This window comes from Hemicordylus capensis, chromosome 5, assembly GCF_027244095.1.
Source record: "Hemicordylus capensis ecotype Gifberg chromosome 5, rHemCap1.1.pri, whole genome shotgun sequence".
NCBI classification, from domain to species: Eukaryota; Metazoa; Chordata; class Lepidosauria; order Squamata; family Cordylidae; genus Hemicordylus; species Hemicordylus capensis.
This window is the reverse complement of record NC_069661.1, coordinates 156,073,090-156,088,536: the sequence shown is the minus strand read 5'-3', so window position 1 is coordinate 156,088,536 and position 15,447 is coordinate 156,073,090. Positions and strand designations below refer to the sequence as shown.

The 15,447-nt window shown below is 43.8% G+C and overlaps 1 protein-coding gene across 4 annotated transcripts in view; it reads right to left on the bottom strand.

Moving 5' to 3' along the window:
* Positions 1-8,396, bottom strand: part of TBC1D22A (TBC1 domain family member 22A) — a 183,518-nt gene extending 175,122 nt beyond the window's left edge. For 2 of the 4 annotated variants that reach the window (XM_053256791.1, XM_053256792.1), the window contains exon 1: positions 8,069-8,393. In XM_053256791.1, coding sequence (XP_053112766.1) covers positions 8,069-8,130 — 62 coding nt within the window. In that variant the 5' untranslated portion in view covers positions 8,131-8,393. Of the gene's footprint in view, positions 1-8,068 lie in introns of all 4 variants that reach the window. The other 2 variants (XM_053256789.1, XM_053256790.1) reach the window with 2 other exon arrangements.
* Between the last annotated feature and the right edge of the window lie 7,051 nt (positions 8,397-15,447).

Genomic DNA, 15,447 nt, shown 5'->3' with positions numbered 1-15,447 from the left:
TGTTGACCTGAATTGCCCATCTACACCAGTGTTCCATCTAAGGTGTGCACACGCTCACAAGTTTTCTGATGTACACTCAGTAAATTTTAGATCCCAGGTAGAATCAGGAAGGCCCCACTCAGAATGCATGTGAACACACACTGCCTTGAGACTGATGCCCAGAACAAAACTCATTCCGCACACAGTTGAAAAAAAATCAGAGAACACACTGATCTACATAAGTTCCAAGGTTTCAGAGAGCATGAGGTAATCACCTGAAGAGGCAATTCACCTGAAGCAGCCCAAAATGTTGTTCCATGTCTGTACACATTGCTGCACAAATTGCAAGCCTACTGTCTTTGTTGCAGCCCTCCAGCTTGCTTCTCAAAGTATACAGCTCCACAGGATGTTTCTGCAACATAGCACTACTATATTTTCAAACCGTACTCCTTTGGTTTGCTTGGAGTATGTTGCAAGAAGGGACAGCGCCTCAGAAACCTGCCAGCTGCTCATCAACTGTTGTGTCATACCCAGGAATGTAGCACTGCTGCACAAACAATGTCCAGATATCTGTAATGGGTGCCAGTTTGTCAGTCACTCTTCTCACCTGCTGTTTGGCTTTGTCATTGAACCATAAATAACTTGTGATATCCTCAGATAATCTCAGCTACACTGCAGCACAGAAGTAAAAAGGCCCCAAAAGTGCCCTCCACAGTCCCTGCAGCACTTCACGATTGGCATGAAACATACCAGCCAGGAACTAGCAGGCCAAGATATACTTTTAGTTCCGTTAGGAAGCTACTGCCTACCGAGTCAGACTATTTGTCCTTTAGACATGCTCTGAACCAGAGTACAAATAAAGAGTTTGAACACAGCAGCATAGCTGGAAGTGCAGTGGTTTGTTTATGCACCTTTATGCAGGTGGGGGAATCTACCCCAAAATCCAGATGAGCATTAAAAAAAAGTATTACCTGCTAAAATCAATACACTTGTTTTACTTAAATATTTGTAGATCTCCGCAAACTTCCATCTCTGAGCAGTTTACAACGTAAAACAAAATTAAGACAAAAATAAAAACCTTAGAACAATTTAAAACCACAATCGAGTTAAAAAGCTTGAGTGGAGAGAGAAAAAGTCTTTAAGGACTTTTCAGAAGTTGTCAGAGATGGGAAGGCTCTTATTTCAGCAGAGAATGCATTCCAGAGTCTTGGGGTGGCAATACAGAAGGTCCATCCCTGAGTAGCCACCAGACAAGCTGGTAGAAACTGCAGATGAACCTCTCCGGATATCTCAACAGGTGATGGGGCTCATAGTGAAGAAACCATTCTTTTAAATACCCTGGGCCTAAGCTGTTTAGAGATTTATAAGTTATAACCAGCACCTTGTAATTTGCCCATAAACTTACTGGTAGCCAGTGTAGGTATTTTAGTATAGGAGTAATATGGGCTCTGCAAGGTGACCCAGAACTGGCTGCTGCATTCTGTACAAACTGCAGTTTCCAGACTACGTTGAAAGGCAACCTCCCCACGACAGACCATGCTAATGGGCCTCTCACCCCTGCGGAGGTGAGATGTGATTGTGAATCCAACCTTAACCAGACTGTGGTCTGTCCATGACAATGGTGAAGTCACAAGAGACCCCACCCACAGAACACCACCGTGATCAAAGTAAAAGACCAGATCAAGTATGTGTCTAGCAACATGCATCGATCCCGAGACGTCTTGGGATAGACCCACAGTAGTCATGGCCACTATGAACCACCCCAGTCAAGTTGGTGTTGAAATGAACATTTATGTCACCTACCACCATAAGCCTGGTGGAAAAGATCCAACTAAAGACACATTAGTATGATTTAGTAATGTGAACTAGTAACTTAAAGACTTGAATAAAGCATATTTTTTCCTATAAGAGACTGAATTACTGGAACTACATGCAATCTTTCGAGCCTGGATAGGCATGTACTGATCTTGAATGCTATGTGCATCTGCAGTGAGTTTATCTCTATTAACATATACCCAAACCTGATAAGAGAAGTGGCTGCTCCCAGTAACATGTTGTGCAAGAGACAGTGGCTGCAGATTATACCTGGATACATGGGTGGAGAAGCCCAAGACGAGTGTAAGAAATAAAGCACGTGCTACAGGAAGCTGTTGGAAGCAGCTATCATATCTTGTCCACTGAAAAATGCAGACATCTACTTTCCCATTTTCCTACTCCCTGGGCACACTCCACAGGCAAAACAGACATTCATGTGCCATTCAAGCCCTGGCACACATGCACCCAATAGTCAATCATCACCAGGGCCGGATGGCATCCATTCAAGAGTCCTCAAATAACTCAAATGTAAAATTGCCTACCTCCTTGCTAAAATATATAGCTTATCCCTGCAATTGGGCTCTGTACCGGAGGACTGGAAAGTAGCAAATGTAACACCAATTTTCAAAAAGAGATCCAGGGGCAATCCAGGAAGTTACAGGCCAGTTAGCTTAACATCTGTTCCAGGCAAATTGATGGAAAGCATCCTCAAAGATAAAATTGTAAAGCACAGAGAACAGGCCCTGCTGGAAGAGAACAGGCATGGCTTCTGCAAAGGTAAATCCTGCCTCACAAACCTTTTGGAGGTTGACACTCCTTTTGGAGTATGTAACAAAAGGGCCACACGTGTAAAGAACAAACCAGAACTAGCAATAAACCGTGTGCAAACAGCAAATATATATAAACATACAAATTCAGAAATTAAATAATTATATTTTTATATGTGTGTCCTAAATTCTTTAAGTATATCTCTTAATAAACATACATATTTCAAAAGAACACCAAGAAATGTCCAAAGTTACCCAGAGCACAGAATAATGAAGATGGTAAAAGTGTTCCAATCATGCTTAATCAGTATGAAGGACTGTGATGTTACAATAGAACCCCAAAACAAGTTCACTATTTCTCAAAGTACATAAATTTATAGGAAACTCCTTTTGGAGTGTCAACAAGTGTGTGGATCAAGGTTATCCAGTTGACATAGTATACCTGGACTTCCAAAAAGCTTTTGACAAAGTTCCTCATCAAAGACTCCTGAGGAAACTTAGCAGTCATGGGATAAGGGGACAAGTACATGTGTGGACTGCTAACTGGTTAAAGGACAGAAAACAGCGGGCAAGTATAAATGGAGAGTTTTCACAATGGAGGGAAGTAAGAAGTGGGGTCCCACAAGGATCTGTACTGGGACTGGTGCTTTTTAATTTATTCATAAATGATTTAGAAGTAGGGATAAGCAGCAAGGTAGCCAAATTTGCAGATGATACCAAATTCTTTCAGGTAGTGAAATCGAAAACGGATTGTGAGGAGCTCCAAAAGGATCTCTCCAAACTGGAGGAGTGAGCGACAAAGTGGCAAATGCGGTTCAATGTTGGCAAGTGTTAAGCAATGCACATTGCGCCGAAAAACCACAACTGCACATATACACTGATGGGATCTGAGCTGTCGGTGAATGACCAGGAGATGGATCTTGGGGTCGTAGTGGACAGCTCGTTGAAACTGTCAACTCAATGTGCAGTAGCTGTGAAAAAGGCCAATTCCATGCTAGGGATCATTAGGAAGGGGATGGAAAATAAAACTGCTAATATTATGATGCCCTTATTATAATGCCCTTATAGAAATCTATGCTGCGGCCACACCTGGAGTACTGCGTGCAATTCTGGTCACCATATCTAAATAAGGACATTGTAGAACTGGAAATGGTGCAGAAGAGAGCAACCAAGATGATCAGGGGCCTAGAGCATCTTCCTTATGAGGCAAGGCTACAACACCTGGGGCTATTTAGTTTAGAAAAAAGACGACTGCGGGGAAACATGATAGAGATCTATAAAATCATGCATGGTGTGGAGAAAGTGGATAGAGAGAAATTCTTCTCCCTCTCACATAACACTAGAACCAGGAGTCATCCCATAAAATTGATTGCTAGGAAATCTAGGACCACAAACGGAGGTACCTTTTCACACAACACATAATCAACTTGTGGAATTATTTGCCACAAGATGTGGTGAGAGCCAACAACCTGGATGGCTGTTCAGTTCAGTTCAAGGTTTATTACAGTCTATGACCCGCACAACAAGGAAATAGAATAGACCATGCCAGAAACATAATACCACTTATATCACAATACCCTAGGGTATATTACTGAAGCCACCAAAAGTCTCCCAATCTTAAGGCAGGAATTAATTACTACAACTCAAAAATTTATAAATAAGACAACGTTAATATACAATTGAAATAAAAACATGAACAACAATTTAAAAGATAACAGGTCAACAGTCTCAAAACGCATCAACTATACTATAACTAAAAAGCTATAGGGCAGCACTGGATTTGTTAATTAGAAGCCAACGCAATCTTCGAGCTGCCGCACAGACACTCACCACTTTCTGAGTAATGGCAGGAATACTATCCTCAAGCAGGAAGGTCACTTGTTGCCTTGGCGAATTTCCTGGGGAACGAGCTAGCAATGGAAATATTAATTCTAGATCTAAGTCCCTATAAAAGGAGCAAGGAAGCAGAACATATTCGATTGATTCAACTTCCCCATCACCACAAGGGCATAGATCAGGGATTCTCAACATTGGGTCCCCAGATGTTATTGGACTTCAGCTCCCATAATCCCCAGCTCCAGTGGCCTTTGGTTGGGAAGTATGGGAGGTGAAGTTCACTAACATCTGGGGACCCAATGTTGAGAATCCCTGGCATAGATGCTCCGCATAACGAGTCCCACTGTAGCAAACTTCAAGAACAGCAGAGGGAAGGCATCTACATCTAGCCTATGTGAATGCCAGCCTGAGCCATTTTGGAAGGGCGGTATACAAATAAAATAAATAAATAAATAAATAAATTTGGGGATGTCTAATTGTTGCAAGTAAGTTAAAGGATCAACAAGGTACCTTTTGGTATCATTACAATAAAAACCTGGGGACGTAAATAAATCTTCCTGCCGCTCCGTGTCTAATATTTTCTGTTTCACCAAGGCACAGGCTTGTTGTACTTCCATTTTAAGCAGGGTAAGCGGAAGCAACCCCAATGTTGCCAATTTTACGTTCCCAGGAGGCATGAAATGAATCTTGTAATTTAAGAGATACCAGACTACCATGGGAATTATGGATCTTAATCCAGTAAAGAATTGTAAGTATCCAATATCTAGCCTCCACCTTGACTAGACCCGTCTCCAGTCTCAATCTGGCATTAGAGACACAACGGGAGATCGAAAGTACAGCTCTAAGAAATTTAGATTGAATTCTCTCTACCTGCTGAAAACTAGATAAGGGCCCTAGCTACACACCATATGTAAGCTGAGCAAGAGATTTGGCAAGAAAAGTTTAATGGCAGAAGGTGTAAAACACCGCCCACCCCCCCTTACTCCAGAAAACCTGAGAATAGCAGATGCACTCCTCTGAGCATTCTGGGACACATAGGAAGCATGTAGCTTCGTAGAGCCCGAGGCACTGAAAGGGACCCTCAGATAGTTGAAAGTAGAAACTTGCTGAATAGGGTACCTGGATGGCTCTAAGGGGAGTTTGAATAACTTCATGGAGGAGAGGTCTATCAACAGTTACTAGTCGAAGGACTATAGGCCACCTCCCGCCTCAAAGGCAGGATGCCTCTGAGTACCAGTTGCAGGGGAATAACAGCAGGAGAGAGGGCACGCCCTCAACTCCTGCCTGTAGGCGTCCAGTGACATCTGGTGGGCCACTGTGTGAGACAGGATGTTGGACTAGATGGGCCTTGAGCCTGATCCAGCAGGGCTGTTCTTATGTTCTTATCTACCAGATTTCTAGCCTATACTCTCTTTCATACAATCCACATTTGCCTCCTGTTCCTGTCATGGACTTGGAAGCAGTGTTCTCTCTAATTTTTTTACATTTTGTTCTGAGTGGAATTATCAAGACAGTATGAGTGCATGTGCATTCTGAGTGGGGTCTTCCCAATTCAACCTGAACAGGATCTAAAATTAACCAAGCAGACATCAAAACGTTTGTGTGCATGCACATGCACTCACTTAGAGGGAACACTGCTTGAGAGGCAAGGTTAAGTATGCAAGAGCAATACAGCTTCCACCAGGGGTGTAACAAGTAGGAATGGGCCCGGACCAGTCCGGAGGCCATTGAAAAGGCCTCCAGTCAGGTCTGGAACGGTCCGGACCTGGGTGGTTCAGATAGGAGGTGGGGGGTCGCTTTAAGAGTGGCGGGAGGGTTTACTTACCCCTCCCACCACTTTCCGCTGTGGCGCCGTAATTTGTAGAGTAACTGGGGCGGCAGGATACCTCCTTGCCGCCCCTTCCCCGCTGCGGCTCTGCAAAGCTCCCAGTAATGCTTTGCGCGTGCGCATGTCAGTGACGTGAAGCGCGCACACAACGTGCGCGCACGCAAAGCATTACTGGGAGTTTTGCAGAGCTGCAGCAGGGAATGGGCAGCAGGGAAGGGGCAGCAGGGAGGTATCCTGCCGCCCCAATTACTCTACAAATTACGGCACCACAACAGAAAGCGGCGGGAGGGGTAAGTAAACCCTCCCACCGCTCTTAAAGCGACCCCCCAACCCAGTGCCGGACCGCAGTGTGGCAGTCCCGTGTACACCCCTAGTAACAAGGCTGGAGTGGACCCAGAGACAAAATTTTAAAATGGGCCCCTCACTGATACACACACACACACCACAAAATATAGTCATGTGACTTTCCTCTGGGGGGCCCCTCGAGGCATGGGGGCCCCCAGGCAGCCGCCTCCCCTTGCCTAATAGTAGTTACACCCCTGGCTTCCACTACTGCCCACAGCCAGTCTGACACACACACTCTCACAAATACCACAGCAATTTATATTTAACTCCAAGTTATTCAAACATGTTCATGAAACACTTTTCAAATCACTTAATGAAGGTCTGCTACTCATTAACATCTCTTACCATACTCCTAATGGGAAGCTATTCACCTCCTCCAATTCACTGATGTATTCTGGCCCATTCTCCACTGCTAGTTAAACCAAAGCAGTCAGCTTTACAGACTTCCTTAGTATAAATATACTAATTCTGGTTTTATTGTTTATTGTTTATTTTGTACGCCATGAGACATTGGTATGAAGCAGTATAGAAATGCAATAAATACATACAAGGGAACTGCCACCTTTTTCATGTCAGGATCCCCTGTATCTTAAACAGCACAATAGGAATGCATTCATTAGGTGCAGTCAGGCCCCTCTCTCCAAAATAAATACACATTGCTGCAAAATGTTGTATCTGCTATCACATGGATGCTGAACACACAGAAAGCTTGGCAGGGAAGGAGGAGCAGACACACTCAGCCCCACTTTCCAGAAAACCCACAGAAATTAAGCAAACTCTCAAACCTAAAGAGAAAACAAAGAGCATCCACCTTCAGTGGATATTGCTACTCATCCAACACACTGCCTCCTTTCTCTCCTGCCTGCCACAGGCTTTGCATAGCACAGTCCTATGCAAACTGAGAGGTATACTGCCCCTGGCATTTTTATTTTGCTATCTCCCACCTGGTGTAGTAGCAGTATGCTTTTAAAAAAAAAAACTGATCAAGAAATCCCTAGTTGAAGCCTCTGCTGTGAGCTCCCTACATGTCTCTGCATCGCCACTCATATACATTCAAAGAGCGGGATATAAATGTAAAAATTAATAATAATAATAATAATAATAATACATTCGGAACACTGGCCTCCCTTACAAGGTCGTTGTGAAAATTAGAATGTGGCAATACACAGAAGGTCTTTGTAGCGCTTAAGCTCTGCAGAAATGCTAGATACCAACAACAACCTCTAACCTTGCCAAACCACACTTTACCTACTCCGTCTTTAAAGCTATTTACGCTAAGAGGCCTCAGGACATCTTGCAGCACTGGCTGCATAAAGTTAGCTATGTATGTTTACTCAGAAGTTAGTCCTGTTGACAGTTCCGTAAGGCTTCTTCCCGAATAAGCTTAGGCAGAATTTCAACTTTAACACAATTCAGCGTCAATCGTCCGTCTGTCCGCCCCCTCCTCCTCCTTGACTTCAGTCCCCGCCCCGCGCCCCATCCCTTTCCCCTCACTCACCTGCCCGGTACCCGGGAAACGTTTCGCTTCCAGAACTGCTTCCTGCCCCCGTCGCTCGCCATCTTCCCATCACCTCATAACCCTTCGTCCCCAGCGCGGGAGCTACAGCGGCCTCGGATACAGGACGGCAACCTGACTAAGGACCAGACCACCACGATCGCCGTTCTCCCCGTCCAAGGCCGAGCTCTTCCGACAGACTTACTCCATCTCTATTCCTCTTCCCCCAACACCGAGCAGCGCGCTGCCATCTTGACACCCGGAAACAACCGCTCTCCCCATTGGCTACGAAAGATCAGCTGTCGCCTCTATCCAATCACAAGTACGTTTACTGCAGGGTGGGTTAAAAATACCCTGTGAATACAACGAGCCCTATTTGCGCAGGAGCTAGAACTGCAGCCAATAGAAATCCCGCTGTAGAATAATTTTCTCTTACCAGATTTCGGTGAGGTGAGGTGGCTCCGCCCCCTGGTGGGCCTTGCTAGTTTTCTGGCCCCTGATTGGCTCCTGTGGAGCTTGCTGGCGCTGTTGGACCCCGGCTGTTGTAGGATGTGTGTGTCACGCTTAGTTACTTCTGTGATGGCAGTGGCAGAAGCATTATCCTCACCCGGAGTGGTAATTATAGCACGACCCCTAAATCATGCCCTGAACATCACGACGAGAAGACCCTTTTTAAAGGGCGTATACTCGAGTTTTGATTCGTTTCCTTCCGGTATACGAATCACTTAAACGCATATTAAACTCATATTTGCTCTTGAAGAAGGAGGAAGATCTTCTTATAACTAGCTGGTTAAAAAGGAGTTGGACTTACTGTCTCGAGAAAGAACGTGCATATTGCTCTGGCTGTCAGTCCTTGCCTGCTCTTTATTATTTATTTATTCGATTTCTATACCGCCCTTCCAAAAATGGCTGAGGGCGGTTTACACAGAGAAATAATAAATAAATAAAATGGCTCCCTGTCCCCTTTTTCTTCTTCTGCCTGCACACCTGTATTACTTCTTATTCTTCTGCCTGCATAAGAACTCATCATAATTATTATGAAAGTGTTTATCACAAGGCTGTTCTTACTGTCAGCGTGCTCACTTTTATTAAGGCTGCACAGCAGTCCTAAGCGCATCTGTGTGGAAATGAGTTCCAGTGAACTATATAGAATACCACATAATCACTAAGTTAGGCATGGGCAGATGCAAGTCTCTCAAAAGTGAAATGTTTCCTCGGGAAAGGATTCATTGGCAGTGTACACTGAAGTAGTTTTACGTGCATCCTAGTCTTGTTTCGAGTTAGGTGCACTTCCGTCCATTGACATTAACAGGTTTGGGCACATCTAACTGCACAGAATGGGGCTGCGGGTAGCAGTAACCCTATCCCTAACCCTTGCAGTATAACCCTAACCCTGCTGGGATAAAGTCTGACTGAGCCCTGGGATGAAAAGAGTTTAGAAACTAATAATATTTCTTTTTTGTGCCACAGCCCAGCAGCAGCAGAGGGTAGGGGGCAGGCATGAATGAATGAGTAGCTTTATTAAGATCCTTGATGAGATGTACATACAAAGAAATAATACTACATTCAGATAAGAATTCAGTCATACGGAGTACACCAACATAGAAGCCTCATGTAGCGGCATCTAGGAAGTCAGGCTAGAAGCTAGCTGTTGGCGGATCTTAACAGCAGCCACACAAAATTTGGCAAAATTGTGGGTGATAGAAGGTTTCTTATCTGCAAGAAGGAGTGTGGCATAAAATTCAGCAGTTTGGCCAGAAAAGTGTGATAGCAGGGGAGAGGAGCAGGCATGATTTGTCCTGCTTTGCCTTCCCTCAAAGGATTTATTACAATCACCTTTGTGACTGTGAAACTGAGGCACTTATTGCAGACTAGAAATAAAATTGAATGTATACTGGATATAAATGTGTAGCTCTAGACTCAAACACATTTGAAGAGTGGAGAATCAGGTACCATTTTTAGCTAGTATCATAGTTAATCACTTCACTGATTGATTTGAAAGTTTCTAATCCTGTGTCACTCTATGAGGTCATCATACTGAGAAAGATAAAAGATAAGTTTTGCCTATTGTGGATGCTACTAAAACTGGATGAGCTTTTTAAACAGCCTAGCTTACCTTTAGCAGCAACTTGTCTCTTATTGCATGGCTCAGCAGCCGGCCTTGGGTCCCCAGATATGATTAGACACATCTTTCTTCTCTTTCTTCTCTTTCCTTAAACTTTCCCCAGCATTATGGACTTCTCAAGGGAGCAGGGTCTTTGCATAATGTGTCCAAAGTATGATAGTTTGAGCCTGGTCATTTGTGCCTCAAGTGAAAATTCTGGATTGATTTATTCTATGATCCATTTGTTTGTTTTCCTGGCTGTCCATGGTGTCCTCAAAAGTCTTCTCCAGCACCAAAGTTCAAAAGCATTAATACTTTTTCTATCTTGCTTCTTCTAAGTACAGCTTTCGCATCAACAGAGTGTTACAGGAAAAACCATTGTCCAGACAATTTGAATCTTTGTAGGTACAGACACGTCCCGGCATCTAAATATCCATTCCAAGGCCTTCATTGCAACCCTACCAAGTGTTAGTCTGTGGCATATTTCTTGACAGCTGGATTCTTTACTGTTGATGGTCGATCCTAAAAGGCAGAAGCTACCCACCACTTCAATGTCTTCATTATCAATTGCTGGTTGCTGTACCCGTTGTATTAGTTTAGTCTTCTTTACATGTGTGGTGTGTAGTTTCCTCCAAAATAAGTGGCACCGTTAATGGCAATGATAATAACCCACAGCTAAAGAATGTTCAGACTAAATGGGTAAAAATGGCATATGACCACTACCAGTAATACTTTTACTGTAGTTTGTATCATGCAGTATACATAATGTAATCCCTACCCAGAGGACTTACAATCTAATGATTGGTGTGTGAGTTTTTTGTGGCAAACAAAAAACTTGAGTTTTCTTTGGAAAATACTCATGGAAAGACCTGATTATATTCAAGCAGATTTCTGAATATACCAGAGAAATTTATTTTAATGTTACCAAGCCCCCATTCAGTTTAACCTAGGCTTATTTCTTGTCCTTCAGTTATTGTTCTGGCTTTGTAAGCTCACTATAATGTCTACTGACCTTTAATATTGGCAGATTTGTAGAGGTTATGCAATGAAATATGAACTGCCTTCAGTAAGTGAAGCTGGAGCCTAACTGGGGATAAGTGACAAGGTCATGAACAAATCGTTACTGAGTCTTAACTGGATAAATTTAAATTAAATTCATAGGTGTCACTATCCACAAAAGCCTAAAGTGCATTTGACAGTCAACAGCAATAGTAAGAGAATAAGACATAAAATATTCATTTAGTGATCTCTAGTTGATGAAATATAACTTGCTTTAATCTATGGTATCAGCTCTATAACGAGACTGTCACATTATACAAGTGTCCCTTGTTATTCGTGGAGGTTCCATTCCCGGCAATTTCCGCAGAAAACAAAACCGCAAATAAAGGAACCTTAACCCTATGGGGATTGGGGAGTTAGGTTCCTAAGCACACTGAAATGTGCTGAAAATCACAAGATAAAGCAAGAGGAAGCAGAAATAAGCACAGTACCTTGTTCTCCAGATCTTTAGCTCTCTAGCAATGCCCCCAAACACTTCAAAATCCTGCTATTTTTGTTCCTTTTTGAGATTTGTTTTGTGTGTGTGAGTGGGGGGTTGGCAGAAAAGAGCCACAAAATGGCTCAGCACTACAAAATGGTGGCAGAAAATGATGTCAGATGTCATTTCCGGCCACTCAAGGGCTGCAGATAGGTGAAAATAACCCTATTTTCACCCTGCGAATAAAGAAATTTGGTCTCTATGACCCAACCACGGGTATGCAAAACCACAGGTACAGAGACCATGGGTAATGAGGGCCACCTGTATACCCAATATCAACACATACAGATTCTGGCAAGGGTGGATGTGCAATTCTGCCATCTGGATCCCCCTGATCAGTTGCCTTGCTGATGGGTCATAAGACACTACAATCAATATACGCTCAGATAATGTTTTGAAGGCGAACAGCAGGCGTGTGGATAGGCATATTGGCGTTCCTTTTCCTCCGAAGCTTATACTTCAATTTTGCTCTTCTACTGTGGGTCTTGTTTTTTTAAAAAATGGCATTCAAAAATGCTTTCCTTTAAAAAAAAAATACTGGAGAACAGCAGCAAAAGATTTGGCTTCTAAATTCCAGTCAATATGTGAAACCCAACCCTCTACCTGCAGCATTCAGGCTCCCCACCTCCAGATTTATCAGCGTCCCAAATGTTCCTTGGGTGTCCATTCCAACAGCACAAAACTATGAAATATGAAAAATTATCCATCAGCCCCACCTTTCTACTGGCAGCCAACTCTCATCTCTCATATACATATACACCTCTCATCTTTACAAGCCATGTTAAACCCCATCGTGAAAAAAGTCACTTGAGGAGTGATCTGGCCAATATGAAATAGTAAGTAGGGCAAGGGTTGTGCCTTCTCCCCCACCCCACCACTTTTCCACTGTTCATTGCATCTTCCAAAAATACTTTCAAATGTAGAACAGCCAGCTTCTTGGAAAATGTCAAAGATTAAGGCATTTTGGGAGAATTACTGGCAACCTGGTGGTTTGTTTGTTTTTTTTCAAAATAAACTGTTGGAAAAAATGTGCTAAATTCAAACATTCAGATTGCCATATGTTATACAGTACCATCATTTTCCATAAAAAATTTATAGAAGATATGATATTTGGGTAAGAGAATGCATGCTTGAGAATGTCTTGTGCCAAAATGAAACACTGGGCTGTTGGACAGGATGCTAGCCCAGCTCAAAGTGACAGTTTCCCAGTTCTGTAGGTATATGATTGGAGATGACCCAAAGCTTATTTGGAAATGCACACTCAGAATTCCTTATTTATTTATATAATATAACAATTTCTGAAAAACAGGGACCATTTTCAAAGATGGTACAACCTTGCTTTTCAAATATAGCACACATTTTTCCAAGAAACACCTGGTTGCCACTAATTCCCCAAAAATGTCTTCACCGAGTTTTCTAAAGGCTTTTTTTCCTGATTAGTCTAGCAGGAAAAATGCCACCCAGTTGCCATTACACACACTGGAATATAATATTTGGCTGTTCAACGTGTGGCTTTCAGAAAGCCAACAGAACCTCTGTTGTCTTGTTTAGACTGGGGAGGAAAGAATGGGGAGAGAGGAAGACTTGGAGTGCTGATAAAGGAACCAACACAGCCAGCACACTAAAAAGAACAACAAACCAAATAAATGTAGAAAACTACCTTCTGCTAAATCAGATAATTGGTCTATCATCCCCTCTCTTGCCATGCTAACTGAGCAAAGAGGCACCTTTTAAAACTGGTGATTCTCTTTACTGAGCAGGGGGAGAGCAACTGGCCCTATCCATCCGCAGCACAGCATCCCTCCAGTGGCTGTTGCTGGTTTCTATCTTATGTTTCTTTTTTAGATTGTGAGCCCTTTGGGGACAGGGAGCCATTTTGTTTGTTTGTTTGTTTGTTTGTTTATACCTATGTAAACCTGCTTTGGGAACTTTTGTTGAAAAGCAGTATATAAATATTTGTCATATTCGTATTCTATTGCAGAAGTACCTAGACAGATTGGAGGGGTTCTATACCAAGCTATTGCACTCTGATACAAAACAAACCATAACCTGCACAGTAGCTAAATTTTGTGTAGCAGCAGTGAAAATACGACAACAATTGGCGCAGTCATGTTCCAGTTGGTTGTAATATTTTAATGTATTTATTGTTTGTTTCTTTAAACTCTGTATTTGATTTTTTTATCAAAATAAACGATTGATTGATCGATTGATCCATCTTGTTCAGTACTGTCTACATGGACTTGTAGAAGCTTTGTTACCTACACTTACCTACATTCATGCTACACATGTGTGTATCTATGCTTTTTTACTAACTTGGAGAAATTTGCTCAAAAGCGAATTTCTAAGCATGCAGAGGCATTCTTACCCCTGGACCTTGGGGCCCCGTTCTGTTGCCTCCAAGGTCCAGGGGGACCTCTAAAGGCCCAGGGGGACATCCTGCCACCACCCCACCCCGTGCCTGCCCTTTGGTGCCAAAACCCTCAATAATCCTAGCTGCCATGTGGGGGGGTGAGCCGAGCAGGCCTCCCCCACCCACTGGTGGTGGCAAGCGGAGCAGGAGCGACCGCTGGGCCTGATCATTCGGCACAGCGGCCCTTGAAAACTGCAAAGTGTTCCATCGTACCTGCACAGTTAGAATAGATGATGTCGGGGCTTGAGACACTCTATTCCAACTGCGCAGGTGCGCTGGAGCACCTCGTAGTTCTCAAGGGCCTCTGGTCCGAATGGTCAGGTCCAGTGGCTGCTCCCACTCCTCCCCGCTGCCGCCACCATGGGGGTGGGGGAGGCCTGCTTGGCTCACCCCCCAGCCGCACACATGGCAGCTAGTATTATTGAAGTTTTCAGTGCTGTGGTTCAGCACTGTGGGGCAGAGGCAGCTTGTTTCTGGGGAGGCCCTCTATGGAAGGCCTTCAAAAAATCCAGGTTCCTTTTTTTTGTTTACTTGTGGCGTGGGGGAGGGGCCTCCGAAGCCCTTCAGGTCCAGGCACCGAAATTACCTAGGTGTGCCCCTGCATGCATGAATAACAAACAAATCCCAGTCTAGACAGAGGTGATGCCAATGTTAGGGTGCCCCAGAGAAGCAACAGACTCAGAGGTGAAGTTTTTGAAAACAAGAAATGCAGTTTATTTATAGCACAATGTAAACGGTGGTAGTTGGCAAACCTGATACAACTGTAGCTGCTCAGAGAGGGGAAGGCAGCTCCCAGGACAAAATAAGGAAGGAGGGGGAGTGAGAGATTGAAGGCTGTAATACCTAGTGGCTGGGAGGTATTGGAACGTGGACAGGATGGGGAGAGACAGAGATTAAGGAGGGGTGGGAGAGAAAATCAAGAGCAGAGCAATACCTGTCCTGTATCTGCTAATTCACACACAATGCCAAAAGGGTGGTTTTTATCAGGGAGGATTTGGGAGGGTCCCAACCACAAAGGTGTTGTAAAAGCAGAGGGCAAGAAGAGGCAGCAAAGTGTCACTGTCAGCTTGGCACCAAATGCTCAGATTGGTGGTACTTCGCCTACCCATAGCTAGCAAAGGGGAGCACTGGATCTCGCAGGCAGTCAGGTGCAGGGATTAGTTGTGGGAAGCCCACACAGGGAATGGCCTGACCTCAGTGGCTCAGGGATTACAAATGAGAGTCCAGGGGCTCTTGGGCAGTCGAACACAGGGATTATCCCATATTAGGCCCATTGAGAAAGTGACCCAAAAATTCTGGGTTTCAAGAGTGTCCCAGATAGTCCAGGGCAA